At 35.8% G+C, this 15611-nt stretch overlaps 1 protein-coding gene across 1 annotated transcript; it reads left to right on the top strand.

The window, feature by feature from the left end:
- The first annotated feature begins 1831 nt into the window (after positions 1-1831).
- LOC149153705 (putative linoleate 9S-lipoxygenase 5) lies at positions 1832-5725 on the top strand. The gene is made up of 9 exons (XM_089439640.1): positions 1832-2130; positions 2234-2517; positions 2620-2872; positions 2958-3308; positions 3439-3524; positions 3668-3775; positions 3887-4188; positions 4289-4552; positions 4657-5725. The coding sequence occupies exons 1-9, from the start codon at positions 1932-1934 to the stop codon at positions 5423-5425; spliced, it is 2616 nt and encodes an 871-aa protein (XP_089295766.1). The 5' UTR covers positions 1832-1931; the 3' UTR covers positions 5426-5725.
- The last annotated feature ends 9886 nt before the right edge of the window (positions 5726-15611 follow it).

Below are 15611 nucleotides of genomic sequence, written 5' to 3'. Positions count from 1 at the left end.
AACTATTTTCCTTCTCTAAGATTATCAATGAATCTGAGGTGAACTCGACTCGCTTTCTTGTACTAAATGTTTAAACTAGTAGGTGTATAGGAGATTCAGAGAGAGCATTGAAACATGTGACACATTCTAAAATCTTCCATAATCAAGGTCTACTCTCCCTTCTCTACACACTATCTTAGGTGTGTTGTATCCCATTAACATAGGAGGTCTAGTGTGAGGGACCAAGGAAGAAAAAGAATGTTTTGATGTAGTCATATGTTCGAATACACTTAATTCTAAGATCCATTTATTAGATGATGAAGCAATAATAGTCAAAACATGACCCATATCTTGATTTCTAATGGCTTGTCTCCAATATTCTTCTTGATATTGTCTGGTTTGAAATCTGCTAGGTTGTGTTGCTGAAGTACTTTTTCCATAAGATCCATAGCCTTCACCATATAAAAACTCTCCAAATGAAATCCTATGTTATAGTAGATACAATTTGTTCTATCATTCCTTAGGGTTCAAATCATCCCTATTGGAATCAATATTTTCTCCATCTTTGTGATCAAGATCCCTTGTTTTCTACTTGTTCTTCTTGCTATCGTCCTTCACTTTAAGTGCATAGGCATTAGAAGACTCTACAACTCCCATATGAATCAACTTGTTTTCTCTTGAACCAATGATGCCATAGATATATTCAATTAAGGTCTTCCAATCTTTACTCATGATTCATTTACAAGTGTTGAAAAAAGAAAGAAATATTGAATGCATAGGTCGTAGTTTTAAATTAGTAAGAAAACCGTAAAAATAAGACTAAAAGTTGAAGGATAAGGTGATAAGGTGAGTGGATAAGGTTGGATAAGAAAATTTACCAAAATAAGAGAGGAAATGTGCATTAATTGACAACTTAAGTGATTAGAGAATAAGGAATACATACTAGTGGATAGGAAATAGCCATATCATTATGAATCAATGCCTAGTCACTATCACATGTCATCCTAGATAGGTTCCCTTGCTAAAAATACACTTACTAAAAAAGAAAATGCCAAAAATAGAAAAAGTGGCCGAAAGAAAAAGTGAGTAAAAATGCTTATCACTTACAAATATTGTCTAGATTTATTTTAAGACCGCTTTGTGAGAATGCGTTATAAACATTGATTTGGCGGTGTGAATGATCAGATTAAATGTATGATATGAGATTGAAACGTGCCATATGAGATCGAGTGAGTAAATGAATGATGATGGTAACATATTTTCATATATTTTTTATAAAAAGGGTTTGACGCAGTATTGTCACACTTTCGTGGTATTTGCGGTCTGCGTTCCCATTCCGTTCCTTTCTTGGGTTGGGTTGGGTTGTTTTTTTAATTTGTCATGATAAGTCAGTTTGTGATGTGAACTTTTAATTTTAATTAATTAATTATCAGCTTCAATCCTATATATTATGATATATCTATATATATCACGTCAATCCTTTTATTCCGTACACCTTATGTGAACCTACAACACAATTTCTCTCAGTGATGAACCTATGGATTCCATCGTCAGACATGGCTCCTTCCTACCACAATTCGAAGGAAACGTTTCAGTAGGACCCACGTGCGATGGCACTCGGACTGTGGCAAAATTGACGAAATTGGAGAGTGAAGTTAATTCGAAGAAAATTCGTACCCGCATTGAAAGCCTTGCAGAGCTCTATTCAGACATGAATTGTCCATACAATACAAAGACTTATTCCCTTCCTTCCAACCTCAGACTCAGCAATTTCGACGTGGTCAATAACACCATTATACGCATTGCTGCTACTATAAAGTCGATCTCGATTCTTCACCAATCTCATATTATACTCTCCTCTCCTCTCCTAAATCTCTGCTTCCATTACCCTCTCTCCCTCCCTCCACTCTCTTCCATTTTTACGTGCATCTTACAGCCAAAGAAAACCCGCCATGGATAAATCTCAAGAGCTACTTCAAGCTTCCCAGCCCAAGTCTGCAGAGCAGAAGATTAAAGGGTTTATGGTCATACAGAAGAAAAATGTTTTGGATCTCAACGATTTTAAGGCAGGCATCACAGATAATGTTTGCGAGATGATGATTGGCAGAGGAGTCTCGTTCGAACTTGTCAGTGAATCTCAAATCGATTCAAGTGGGTGCTGATTCTTTATTCATTATAAATTCAGTCACTTTTTATTGATTTACCTTGACTTTCACTCTTGTAACTCTAAATTCCTCTTCGTCTTCGTCTTCAGGCAATGGAATTGGAAAGTTGAGCGAGCGTGCGCTTCTCCAGAATTGGATCTGTAATCCCGAACGGTTCGTCGCTGTCCCTACCAAATGTGGCATCGAGTTCGATTGGGACTCCAACTTCGGAACCCCCGGAGCAATCCTCGTAACTAATTCGCATCATCACGAGTTCTTCCTCATCTCACTCACTCTTGAAGTTCCTGGTCATGCCAATGTTCACTTCGACTGCAACTCTTGGGTGTATCCCGCCTCTAAATACAATAGAACCCGTGTTTTTTTCTCTAATCGGGTAAACATGTGATTCATCTCAAATATCAGATAAGGCATAGTGTTTTGATTAAGAAACGAATTTATGGGCTACTAACTGCGTCATTATGTATGTATTATGCAGAGCTATCTCCCTGTTAATAGTCCTCCTGCTCTCAAAAAACTGAGGGAGGAGGAGCTGATCAACTTAAGAGGTGAATACAATGGAATGGCGGAGACTGAGAGGAAGGAGTGGGACAGAGTGTATGCCTACGATTTGTATAATGATCTTGGAGACCCAGACAAGAAAATGGAGCTTAGCCGGCCAGTGTTGGGAGGGTCTCCACATTTCCCATATCCTCGGAGGGGCAGAACGGGCCGCCCACGTACAAAGACAGGTGAGATTAGTTTGATTCCGCATTGCCCATTTATGTACAGGGCAGTGAACCTAATTTTGTCACGGTGGGTGTTGATTGGTGACAGAGCCCGCTACTGAGAGCAGATTGTCATTAGGCATGAGTTTCGACATCTACGTTCCACGAGATGAACGTTTTGGGCATCTGAAATTGTCTGATTTCTTGGCCTATTCCCTCAAGGCCGTTGCCCAAATCCTGGTGCCTGACCTCGAATCGCTCATCAATTCAACCCCCAATGAATTCGACTCCTTTGAAGACATTAAGAAACTCTACTCCGATGGGATAAAACTGCCTGACTCATCCAAAGAATCTCTATTCGACGCTGCAAAGAATCTTGTTCCTCTTGAACTCATCCAGCAGTTCCTCAAAACAGATGGCCAAAAATGGCTCAAGTATCCCCTTCCTCAGGTTATTGCCAGTGAGTATTTCTTGTCTAAACACATATCTGCATGTTCTTATTCTAGCACTTTCTGTATTTCTACCATTTTCTGTATTTCTACCATTTTCTGTATAACTTAATTTTATGTGACTGGACTTAATGGGCGCAGAAGACGAATTTGCATGGAGAAAAGACGAGGAGTTCGCGCGCCAAATGTTGGCTGGCGAAGATCCGGTTGTTATACAGAGACTCCAAGTAATTAGCCCCTCCCTCTATTTTCGTATAAATGTTGGAGGCCCGTCAAGATCAGGGCATAGAAAACTCATGAAAATCGCTTAAATTTCAATTACGCGTACTCTGTACATAGTTTTAATGTTATGACTGATTAAAATTGACAGAGTTTCCCCCCAACAAGTAAACTGGACCCGGAGATGTATGGTCCTCAGATCAGTTCTATTACCGCTTCACATATACGAAAGAATCTCGATGGGCTAACAGTGGAGCAGGTATGATCCAACACAACTCACCGCTTGTTGCTTAATTTAAATCTACTCATGTCTAACTCTTTTCATCTGCCGAGAATTTCATTTATTCAAAGATTGATATGATGTTTTCAGGCTCTAGACCACAACAAGCTGTTCATTCTGGACCATCATGATGTCTTCATGCCTTATGTCAACCGAATAAATGCTCTGTCTAGAAAGATATATGCATCTCGCACAATTCTCTTCCTTAACAAGAATGGCACATTAAGGCCAGTTGCAATCGAGCTGAGCCTACCCCCTTCACATCAACGCCTGGAAAGTGTTCGGCAGGTGTTCACTCCCGCGGAGGAAGGCGCACAAGGAGCTCTATGGCAACTCGCCAAGGCCTACGTCACCGTTAATGATACTGGTTATCATCAGCTTTTCAGCCACTGGTAAAATCTAATTAGGCACCATTACATGCAAATTTTCTCAAGTATTTTACAATACCATTGTACAAGGTGTCCCGACACACTAATGGTCGGACTTTTTCAGGCTTAAGACTCACGCAGTCACGGAGCCATTTGTCATCGCTACCAACAGACAGCTGAGTGTGATGCATCCCGTGTATAAGCTACTCACTCCCCATTTCCGGGACACCATGAACATCAATGCTCTGGCTCGCCAAACTCTTATAAACGCCGGAGGCATTTTTGAAACAACAGTCTTTCCTGGAAAGTATAGCATGGAGATGTCTGCCGTAGCGTACAAGGACTGGAGGTTTGACGAACAAGGATTGCCCGCAGATCTCCTTAAAAGGTAATCTTAAATATTACTGACAGAAATATGAGCTTGATCTGTGTTTCATGATCATCAATTCTAATTTTGATTAATATATCATATGTGTGACTACGACTTGACAGGGGTATGGCAATGGTGGATTCATCAATGCCCCACGGGCTAAAGCTGATGATCGAAGACTACCCTTATGCCGTGGATGGATTGGATATATGGTCTGCAATAGTTTCATGGGTTAAGGAGTACCTGTCCTTGTACTACCAGAGTGATGATGCAGTGAAATCTGATACAGAGCTTCAAGCATGGTGGGATGAAATCAGAAATGTTGGTCACGGAGACAAGAGGGATGAGAAATGGTGGTACAGGATGGAGACCGTGGAAGAACTTGAAAAGGCGTTGACAACAATCATATGGGTGGCCTCGGCTCTCCACGCTGCAGTTAATTTTGGGCAATACCCATACGCTGGATACATACTCAATAGGCCCACCATAACCAGAAGGTTCATTCCAGAAGAAGGGTCCGAAGAATTCTCACGGATGGTGGAGAATCCGGATTTGTTTTTCCTGGGAACGATTAACAACCAATTGCAAACCACCCTGGGGATAGCCCTGATAGAAATCCTATCGAGGCATTCAACAGACGAGGTATATCTGGGGCAGAGAGCCACAAGTGAATGGAGCGAGGATGAAGGTATGACAGAGGCATTTAAACGTTTTGGCACAAAGTTGAAAGAGATAGAGAAGAAAATAACAGAGAGGAACCAAGATGCAGAGTTGAAGAACAGGTCTGGTCCTGCCCAGATTCCGTATACCTTACTTTATCCGAACACCTCTGATTTGAGTCATGAAGGAGGACTCACAGGGAAAGGAATTCCCAACAGCGTGTCCATTTAATTTATGTTTGACTCTGAGGCTTTCTGGTATTGTCGTACGTGTAATATTATCTGCAACCAGAAAGAGTTTGCCCAGATCCTTGGCTTAGTTTCTATTTGAACTACCTATTTGCATCCATTGCATTGAGATTATTTCTGGTATTGTCCTAGTTGTAATATTATTTGCAACCAGAGTTAACCCAGATCCTTGAGGCTTGACTTACTTTCTATTTTAAAGCTTTGCATGCTATTGTCCCACTTGTAATATTATTTGCGCCAGACAAGGTAAAGTTGACTTATTTCCATTTGAATTCTGGTAAAGTTTATTCTAGTTTCTACTTCAATTCTGTGCATACGTTACGTTGATGGTAAAATTTGTTCTCTGATACTCGGCCTAATTATGACCTTACCTACATCATTCATAATGCTTTGTCGGCCTTGGGAATGGTATGTTGTACAATCAATCAACACACCAGAGAACAACATCACAGGCTTCAATTAATGGACTTGACACGCTAAATGAATTAAAATAGATATTGAAATGAAACACACTTAATGGTATTTGCTCGATTGTTTTTGGTCATGTGGGGGAATGTGTAAACCACTTATACTATTTAGTGGTATTGACATACAAGTTTGGCACATTGTTTCGTATATAGTTGTAAAGCCGTAGTTTGTAAACGCTTTCATGACTTTCCTGGTCTTTTTTGACTGGAATTTCATGACACTACTTTTTGTTTTTATAACCTTATAATTTAAATAAACTCAATTTCAAATTATCTAAAATTCACAATTTAATATTATATATCTTTTAAAATTCTTATTCAAATCTGAATAAATTAAAAAAAAAAACATATGAAAATTTCAAAATGATCTCTTTACTATTATTATAATGTTAATGGAAACATTTTTCAACCAACCTTTTCATAATCATCCAATTTTAAGCTTACAGAGTGTACACTTATATCTTTATCTTTTTTTAACATTAAGACATTTTCTTATATATAAACAATAATAAGATTTTTATGATATAGATTAAAATGAAGAGTCCAGGATTCCGGGACACATTCCAGTTACTATTAATTCCACATTCATTGCCTTTATACCACATTCATTGCCTTTATACCGAAGCAAAATGAGTTTGGAATCTTTTAAGGACTACATAACCATCTCCCTGTATAATATTATTTATAAGCTCATATTCAAGATAATAGCGGTTCGACTAAAGTCAACTCTTTCCACTTATATCTCTTAGGAACAATATGGGTTTATTATAAATGGATATCCCACTAAATTCTTTGGTGCTAGAAAGGGACTATGATTATCACCGCTATTATTCATACTAGTCATTGATGGCCTCAGTAATAAAATCAAAGTTGCCAGAATGGAGAACATTTTTACTGGACTTACCCTGGGACTGGCATAAAGGTTTCACATAGTTTTTTTGGTTAATGACATTCTCATTTTCGGAATGCTTTCCAGGTTGCAATGGACCGCACTACACCATACCTTTTGTAGGTTCGGAAATGCTTCAGGACTTATGATAAACAAGGGAAAATCCATGCTACTATAAGCTAAAGGTCATTAGGAGGAGATATATCACATTGCCAACATATTTGGTGTGGGCACAAATTGATTGGTTTGGGTCTGAGGTATCTGGATATCAATATCAAACCAAACAATTACAAAGTTATCAACTAGTTATGGATCGCTAAAATTTTTCAAAAGGAAATCTCTAGATGAGAGCATCATTGTTTGAATCTCAAGGGCAGAGTCACGCTCACACAATCTGTTTTGCAGCCACTTGCAGTTCACTGGGCATATCTATATTGTCTCCCCGCCACTATTATTAACAAAATTTATCGAATTATAGCAAACTTCATCTCGTTAGGCTCTGAAAAAAACCCTCAAATATCCTCTGATCAGATTGGATCGATTCATGATTCCAAAGCAATTTGGGCGATAGGGAATCCTAAACATTCTATATTATTCTAGTTGCTGTCCACAGGGCACATGCTCAGTTTTATATGTTTTTTTAGGGAGGCATTTCAATGTATTTTTACTAAGGGAAATTGGGACTAATTCCCAATTGGGCTGTAGTATTTGGCACCTTATTGCCCACTTTATAAGCACAATGTAACGTAAATATATGTAGGCCTGATGTACTGGTATTTCTAATAAAAACCATCGTTTTTTCCTTCTGAAAAAAAAATGGATGATTAATCCTCGATTTCTTTATGGTATCACAACAAAGACTTTTCATGTTCAAAAAACCAATATCAGTTCAATTGAAGTTAAATTGAGGATGGAATTTGAATACCCGTATGAGGGCGTGAGATTAGAGATGTGTGGCGCAAGATCTGTTCAAAAATCAGATTTAATTTAGAACCAAAGCTGAGATCTATCTATAAAACCCTTGTCTCCAATTATTGACGGGGATGTGAAGAACCAGCGTTAAGGTGTCAAATTTCTCGAGCCAAAGCCAAACGGGTGCTGAAACACATGTTTTTACCTGAGGATATCTCAATTGATTTTGTCTCAGGTCAGGTGGACGAGGATCTCTCCATTGATTTCATTGTCAAGTGGACCATATGTGCTTAGCGTGTGCTTAGTGTCAGTAGAGAACGCCATATGTGCTTAGCCTAAAAAACTCATAGATGAGATCGGAAAATAAAGGAAATTTCATCAAGACTATGACAAAATTTGACAGAAATTTTTGAAAACTTGGGTTACAACTATCAAAGCTCAGGATTTCGAGTGCTCCAGGGATTCTTGATGGCGTTGAATCCATTTCCACCATCAAAAAAATGATTCAAACATTCCAACATTAAGTTTTTTGAATTTTTTTTTACTGGCTTCCAGCGAAAATATGTCGTCTAGGCTAATTTGTGGCGTGGGTAGACAACGCCTATATATTATTATTATTACGTAAACATGGTATTACACATTCAATTTTCCTTTCACTAAGTATTAGTTTCTCTTTGGCCGAAAGTTTCTCCTTCTTATCCATTGTTTAAGATTAAGATTTCAATTTTTGTTAATTTTTATTATTATTTAAATTTATTTATTTGTAAGATTATTGGCTTAATTACTAATTTTTTTAATTTTGGGTTTTATTTTCTTTTTATTCAAGTTTTTGTTTGTTTTTTTATTATTTCCATTTTCATGAATTATAGCTTTTTGTCCATATTCTCAATTTAAGATGACTAATTATTATACATACAACACATTAGTTTTATTTGACTATATATTAGTTCTTGACCAAAAATACATTGAGAAGTCATTTTTTTGTTATTTATTATTATTATTTAAAGTTATTTATTTGTATGTTAGTTACTAATTTTCGCTTTTAGTTTTTTTTTTTTTTTTTTTTGCCATTTTCATGAATTATAGTTTTTTCTCCATATTTTCAATATATATTAGTTAATCATATTTCTTAATTTTTTGTAATGGCATTCAACAACACACCATGTTTTATTTTTGTGATGAAATCTGTCTTTGTTATTTTTTAGTTTAATTTAGCTATAGTTAAACTAAGCGGCAGGTACTGGCTACTATGTAGCTCATGTTAATAAATGTGTTGTTTTCTTAATACAAAATTAATATTGGTGGCCTCTTCAAATTGATTTCGGTAAAACTCTTTGGTTTAATATCTTAATAGATAATATTAAAAATATTTAAAAAGTTTGGACAAGTTTTTTTTTTCTTTTAAATAAACATACTATTTGTTTAAATTTTATTGTGATAAGGATATTCTTGGAGAAGGATTTTTTTGTTTATTATTATAGAGTAAATAATAATTAAATTAAAATTTCTTCCGTTTATGGTTATAGGAGTGTGAATATTTATAAGGTTATGTTGTTTGAAGTTATATTAAAAATTTGGTAATAAGTAGATATAGATTTTGGGGGGTTTTCTATATTTTTTCTTTTTATATAATGGAAAAGTCAAGGGCATTATTAATCCATTTTTCACCACGGGAGGGTCATTTTATGCTCTTGTTTGGTTTGATTAGCACATAATTGACTTGGTCTTGTGAATCATTTATCAAGATGGGTAAAAGTTTACGGGAATTTTAGGAGAATAAGGTTGGTCAACTTTCTAACAAGGTCATTAACTTGAAATCTATCGTTGTTCTATTGCAAAAAAAGAATGAAGAACTAAAGAATCAATTGAAGACTTAAGTTATTTTATTCCAAACTACTATGACTAACAAAATCAGGAGCGTTTATGTCTTGGGGAGAACCATAGAAACCTTTTTTAGAATCTTGTTGATGAATTTGAGAATAAGACCGACCTTGATGATGATTTGGAGGAGGAAGTTAAGGCTCTCTCTATTCACAGTATGTTGCCTCAATAAGATTTGTAGGTTGTAGGAGACTAATGGCCAACTTATTAACCAACCTAGATCCATTTTAACTCAAGATCTACCAAGCGTCGAGAGGAATCAAATATGTACCATGGAAACCTTTTTTTAGAATCTTGTTGATGAATTTGAGAATAAGAATGACCTTGATGATGATTTGGAGGAGGAAGGTAAGGCTCTCTCTATTCACAATATGTTTCCTCCAAGCAGATTTGTAGGTTGAAGGAGACTAATGGTCAACTGATTAACCAACCTAGATCCATCTTAACTAAAGATCTATCAAGCTCTAAAAGGGATCAAATATTTTGAGGTGCAAATCTCTTTTGGAGTGAAAAGAGATTTGATCCCTCTCGAGGCTTCGTAGATCTGGAGTTAAGATGAATCTACGTTGGTATTATATAAATTTCACATCTCTATATATAAAAGTATTTTCATTTTTCATTTGATTAAAATTTTGATTTAGTCTCTATGAAATATCCACGAAATATTTATAGTAGTAGTGAGGGTAGAGGGTTTAGATATAGCTCAAAAGTATAACGTTTTTTCTTTTAGATTTAATTAAAAATGTTGACACCTAATATTTGGGATTATGTAAACTTATATAAATATTGTAAATAACAAAAATAAAACGAAGTTGGAAGACGAAGAGACATTGGCAGATGAAACCCAATAGTCTCCCTCTCCTTGTATATATTCATATTCTCCCTTAATGCAAAATATAGTTACATTCATGGAGTTACTCATGGTCTGACATGGTATCAAAGTCAGGTTCCAAAATTATCTTTTGTGCTATAACTCCTGTGTTTTTTTGCCATATTTATCCCTTTGTTCTTTGCTTTATTCTTTATCTATAGAATTATCTTCCTTCTTAATATTGAATGCTCTATCAAGATATGTCGAATGACATTTTGTTTTGTTTTAATAATGCCATCCTCTAAATTAGCTCCTGGTGTAATGATTTCTCTGCTTTCTTTTGAAGTTTCACTAGGATCTTCACTGTTGGTAATGACTACTTGAGAATGTTCAACTTTACTTTTCTTCCTCATAACATTCTCATCATTAACTAGAACAGATTTATTCTTGGGCATTGTTACTTTTGGTCTTTTACGACTCTTCTCCTTTCTAACATCAGTTCCAATGTCATCCTCAGTAACGAAAACATATTCTTCAGTGTCAGTTTCAACTTCCTCATCTTCAAAAGTAACCTGTCTACCTTTGCTAGATTTATCCACTAGAGGCATTTTTTTTTTTTTCTGATCCCTTGGATGTAGTTTTGTAGCATCATGAATTACTACCTTTTGCTTGTTTTCCATATCTTCTTCTGACACTGAGTAGAAACTGTTGACAACATTCATAATATCATGCTCTATGAAATGAATGCCTCCCAACATAATTGAAACACTTTCAACAAAATTCTGTTAAACAAAATATCACATGTCAATAAAAACTAAGTTATAAAAATATAATGAGACAGTTACAATAACGCAAAACACAAATATAAATAACAATACTTACGATATTTTGTGTCATCTCATTTACGATTTGTTTACACAACTTTGTAGATACCTCTCTTGTGTCATACAATGAATATAATAACTGATACTTAATCCTTTCATGTGACTTGGGTGGTTTTGTAAGTATATAAACAACTTCACTGTTTGGTACCAAACACATGTCTATGACCTTTCCCAACACCTCATAAATTCCACTATCGTTAGGTATATCAACATATAGATATATCTACACATCTCTGCTTTCTCTTTCTTTCACATACCATACATTTTCTGGAAGTTTCACTTCTTTTGATTTCTTCCAATATGAAATCATCTTCTTATCGTTTGAGGCACTTGAAATATTTGTAGCTATCAGCTCAGGTTTGGTTCGTTCAACAGTGCTTTTTGAAGATCCACCTTTAATAGTCTTTGGTCCAGAAAGATTCACAAAAATCTTCTTTGATGCCATTTTCCTGCAAAAAAAGACACATATAAATAAGTAAATTACAAAAAAAATAATAACTTAAATTAACAAACAAAACGATAAATGATAATTAATTTTGTAAAACATAACAATTTAAAAAAATAAGAAATTTAAAAAATACAACCCCCTACCGCCCCACCCTGGAAATCGGCCCGCCACCCAGGCCGCAGGAGTGGGGTGGGGGGGCGAGCGCTAGCCCCCCTACCCCACCCTGGCATCCCAACGACCACTGACCCTCCCCACCCCTAACGCCCCAGCCCCAACTCAACGGCCGAACGGCCCGTCAGGGTGGGGCCAGGGCGGCGGGCCGTTCGGCCGTAGGGGTGCAGCAGGGGGTTGGGCAGCCAACCCCCGCCGCCCCTCCCCCATGGGCCCATTGGGCCGCCGAGAGAATGATCGAGCCCACCACACCCACTGCGAACGTAGTGGGTAAATTTGTATCATTGAAATTTTTAATTTCTAAAAAAAAATTAAATTTCATTAAACTTATTTAATTTTAAAATTTGCACACAGCAAAAAAAAGAAACTAACCTTTCAAATGCGATAATCCTCCGTTGAATATGTTGTTGATAGCAATGTAGTTGCTCCACAAATTCGCTCCAAGTCTTTTAATGAACCTCAAAAAACCTTTATGTGATGTGAGGAATATTGATAATGAAATTTATTATATAGCGGAAATTACAGAATTGTTTTACCGTACGGTTAATGTGGTACTAATTTGTTTTTATAAATTTTAACATGTAAATTTTGTTATGGTGAAATAAGGAACTATGATAAAGTGAACATTACAGAATTGTTTTACAACACGGTGAATGTGGGATTAATTTGTTTTAAAAAGTATAATAAAAAAAAAAACATTCAATTGTCTAGTAAATATTATATAGTTTAAGTAATAAATTAATTTAGGTAAAATATTTAGTTTACAATTGTAATTTAAAATATTTATTTCATAAGAAAATTTTAGTTAAATTTTTTCAATAAAATGTAGAAGAAAATTATGGAGAGAAATACATGAAACAAAATTTTTGGAGGGAAATTTTCATTCTTTAAGCTATATATTATCATTAGGAGATTATGCATTTGTATCATTCAACCTCTTCTGTTTGAAAGGCATGGATTCTTTTGATAGTGAAGTTTCAATTTGTGAAGCATCAACATCTTCGTCGCGTAACAACTCTATTCATATTGATGAATATAACGAAAATTCCTCGACTATGAATAGAGAGTCAATTCTTCCACTTAGTCCTAATCCTAAGGACTATGAAAGCAGCATTGATGAAACACGGGATGAAGAATTTCAAATAAATAAAGAGTCAACAATGAGAGCAACAATGATGAAGAGCATGATGAAGAATTTCAAAAGAATGGAGTGTCACGGTGTCCACTTAGTCCTAATCCTATGGACTATGAGAGCAGCAGTGATGAAGAGCATGATGACAAATTTCAAAAGAATGGAGTGTCACGGTGTCCACTTAGTCCTAATCCTATGGACTATGAGAGCAGCAGTGATGAAGAGCATGATGAAGAATTTCAAAAGAATGGAGTGTCATGGTGTCCACTTAGTCCTAATCCTATGGACTATGACAGCAGCAGTGATGAAGAGCATGATGAATAATTTCAAAAGAATGGAGTGTCATGGTGTCCACTTAGTCCTAATCCTATGGACTATGACAACAACAATGATGAAGAGCATGATGAAGAATTTCAAAAGAATGGAGTGTCACGGTGTCCACTTAGTCCTAATCCTATGGACTATGAGAGCAGCAGTGATGAAGAGCATGATGAAGAATTTCAAATGAATAGAGTGTCACAATGTCCACTTAGTCCTAATCCTATGGACTATGAAAGCAACAGTGATGAAGAACATGATGAAGAATTTCAAAAGAATGAAGTGTCACGATGTCCACTTAGTCCTAATCCTATGGACTATGAGAGCAACAGTGATGAAGAGCATGATGAAGAATTTCAAATGAATAGAGTGTCACAGTGTCCACTTAGTCCTAATCCTATGGACTATGAAAGCAGCAGTGATGAAGAACATGATGAAGAATTTCAAATGAATATAGTGTCATGGTGTCCACTTAGTCCTAATCCTATGGACTATGAGAGAAGCAATGATGAAGAACATGATGAAGATTTTCAAATAAATAAAGAGTCGTAGTTTCCACTTAGTCCTAATCCTAAGGACTATGAGAGCAGTAGTGACAAAGGACAGGATGAAGCACTTAGTCCTAATCCTAAGGACTATGAGAGTAGCAGTGACAAAGGGCAGGATGTAGAACTTTCAGTAAGTAAATAGTCACATTTTCGACATAGTCCTAATCCTATGGACTATGAGAGCAACACTGACAATGCACATGAGGAAGAATATCCAATAAACATCGAGTCAAATTTTCCATTTAGTCCTAATTCTAAGGACTATGACAGTAGCACTAAAGAAGGGGAAGATGAAGAATATCCTCCAAGTCAGTATTTCAAAAGCACAGATGATCATAGTGAGGATAACATTCCTCAGAATGATGATGAAAATGCTTATACAAATGATGATCCAATGATGGAGATGTTGCCAGGAAATATTGTATCGAGGAGTAGGAGCAGACCTTTTTGTATCAATCCAAGATGTTCTAGTTATACAAGGGGTAGAGCAGAATATCTGACGAGAAGAAGTTCTATCAGCACTCTCATTTCAAGTGAATGTTGTCAAAAAGATTGCTTGAAACATATGGATTTCAAGTTTGCATTAGAGAAAAGGAAGAGATATTTGTCAATGAATAAAAGCATGCAAAATTCATATTTAGTGGGGTGAATGCAATATACATTGGCAGGTTATCTGTAGAAAGGCTTTCAAAATGTTTCATTCAATGGGTAATTTTCGTCTCTCAAGAATCCAAGAAAATTTGGAAAAAGATCCCATGTTTTATTCAAAAGTACGTCATAAATGACAGTTTGGGCCATTATCAAATACTGCAATGTCATGGATGAAATATTTCTTTTCAAAGCATGGAGAGTGTATGCCAATTAGAGAGACAATACATATTCCAGATAATTTCTCAAAACGATAAATCTACAACTTATACAAAGAATATGCAGAAGGTGTTGAGGGACATGGTTGATTTATTACATATCAATATTTTGTGAAGGTATGGAAGAAAGAATTCAACAATGTTTGTAGTCCTAAGAAGAAAAGGATGGGGATTTACAGTACATGTGCTTATCTTAAATGAAAAAGGGATAAATGTGAAGGGTCAGAAATAGGTAATCATTCATAACTTTAACTTTTAAAATTTTATAGTCATCAACTATGAAAACGTATTTCTTAATGACTTTCTTTTATGTTGTGTAGATTTCATCGTCAAAGAACTTCAGGAGCATCACGAACAACAAACAAGTGAAAGGAAAAAGTTGTACAAGCATCGAAAGAAGTGCTATGATAATCCAAATAAATATTTGGGTTTGATAATTGATGGTATGGACCAGAAGAAAACACTTTTACCACATTTTGTTTGCACACCCAAAAATTTACAGGAGGAAAATTTTATTGAGTATCACTTGGTTGGTTCTATGGCCTTCAATGGGAAAATGTTGCCAAGGGTGTACTTCACAGCTCCAAATATTCATAACAATGCAAATTTGATAATAACCATAATTCATGATGTGCTTTCTCATTGGTCTGGTAATCTTCCTGAAGTTTTGTATCTACAATTGGACAACACTTGTCGTGAAAAAAAAAATCAGATTATTCTTGGATATCTAAACATACTTGTTGAATTGAGAAATTTTCAGAAGGTAAAGGTTGGTTTCCTTCTTGTTGGGCACACTCATGACCATATTGATCAAATGTTCAGTCGTTTTTCAGTCACATTGA

This window comes from Pinus tabuliformis, chromosome 9 (genome assembly GCF_031772625.1).
Source record: "Pinus tabuliformis cultivar Carrire ecotype Pingquan chromosome 9, CPIR1, whole genome shotgun sequence".
Taxonomy (NCBI): Eukaryota; Viridiplantae; Streptophyta; class Pinopsida; order Pinales; family Pinaceae; genus Pinus; species Pinus tabuliformis.
Note: the sequence above shows the minus strand (reverse complement) of the source record. Positions and strands in the feature narration are given on the sequence as shown.

What these genes read in the sequence shown, in the direction of transcription:
- LOC149153705 (XM_089439640.1), top strand. Translation starts at nt 1,932, where the DNA reads ATGGATAAATCTCAAGAGCTACTTCAAGCTTCCCAGCCCAAGTCTGCA. An exon ending in CCGCCCACGTACAAAGACAG is followed by an intron (nt 2,873 to 2,957) that starts GTGAGATTAGTT and finishes GATTGGTGACAG; the next exon opens with AGCCCGCTACTGAGAGCAGA. An exon ending in ATGGGCTAACAGTGGAGCAG is followed by an intron (nt 3,776 to 3,886) that starts GTATGATCCAAC and finishes TGATGTTTTCAG; the next exon opens with GCTCTAGACCACAACAAGCT.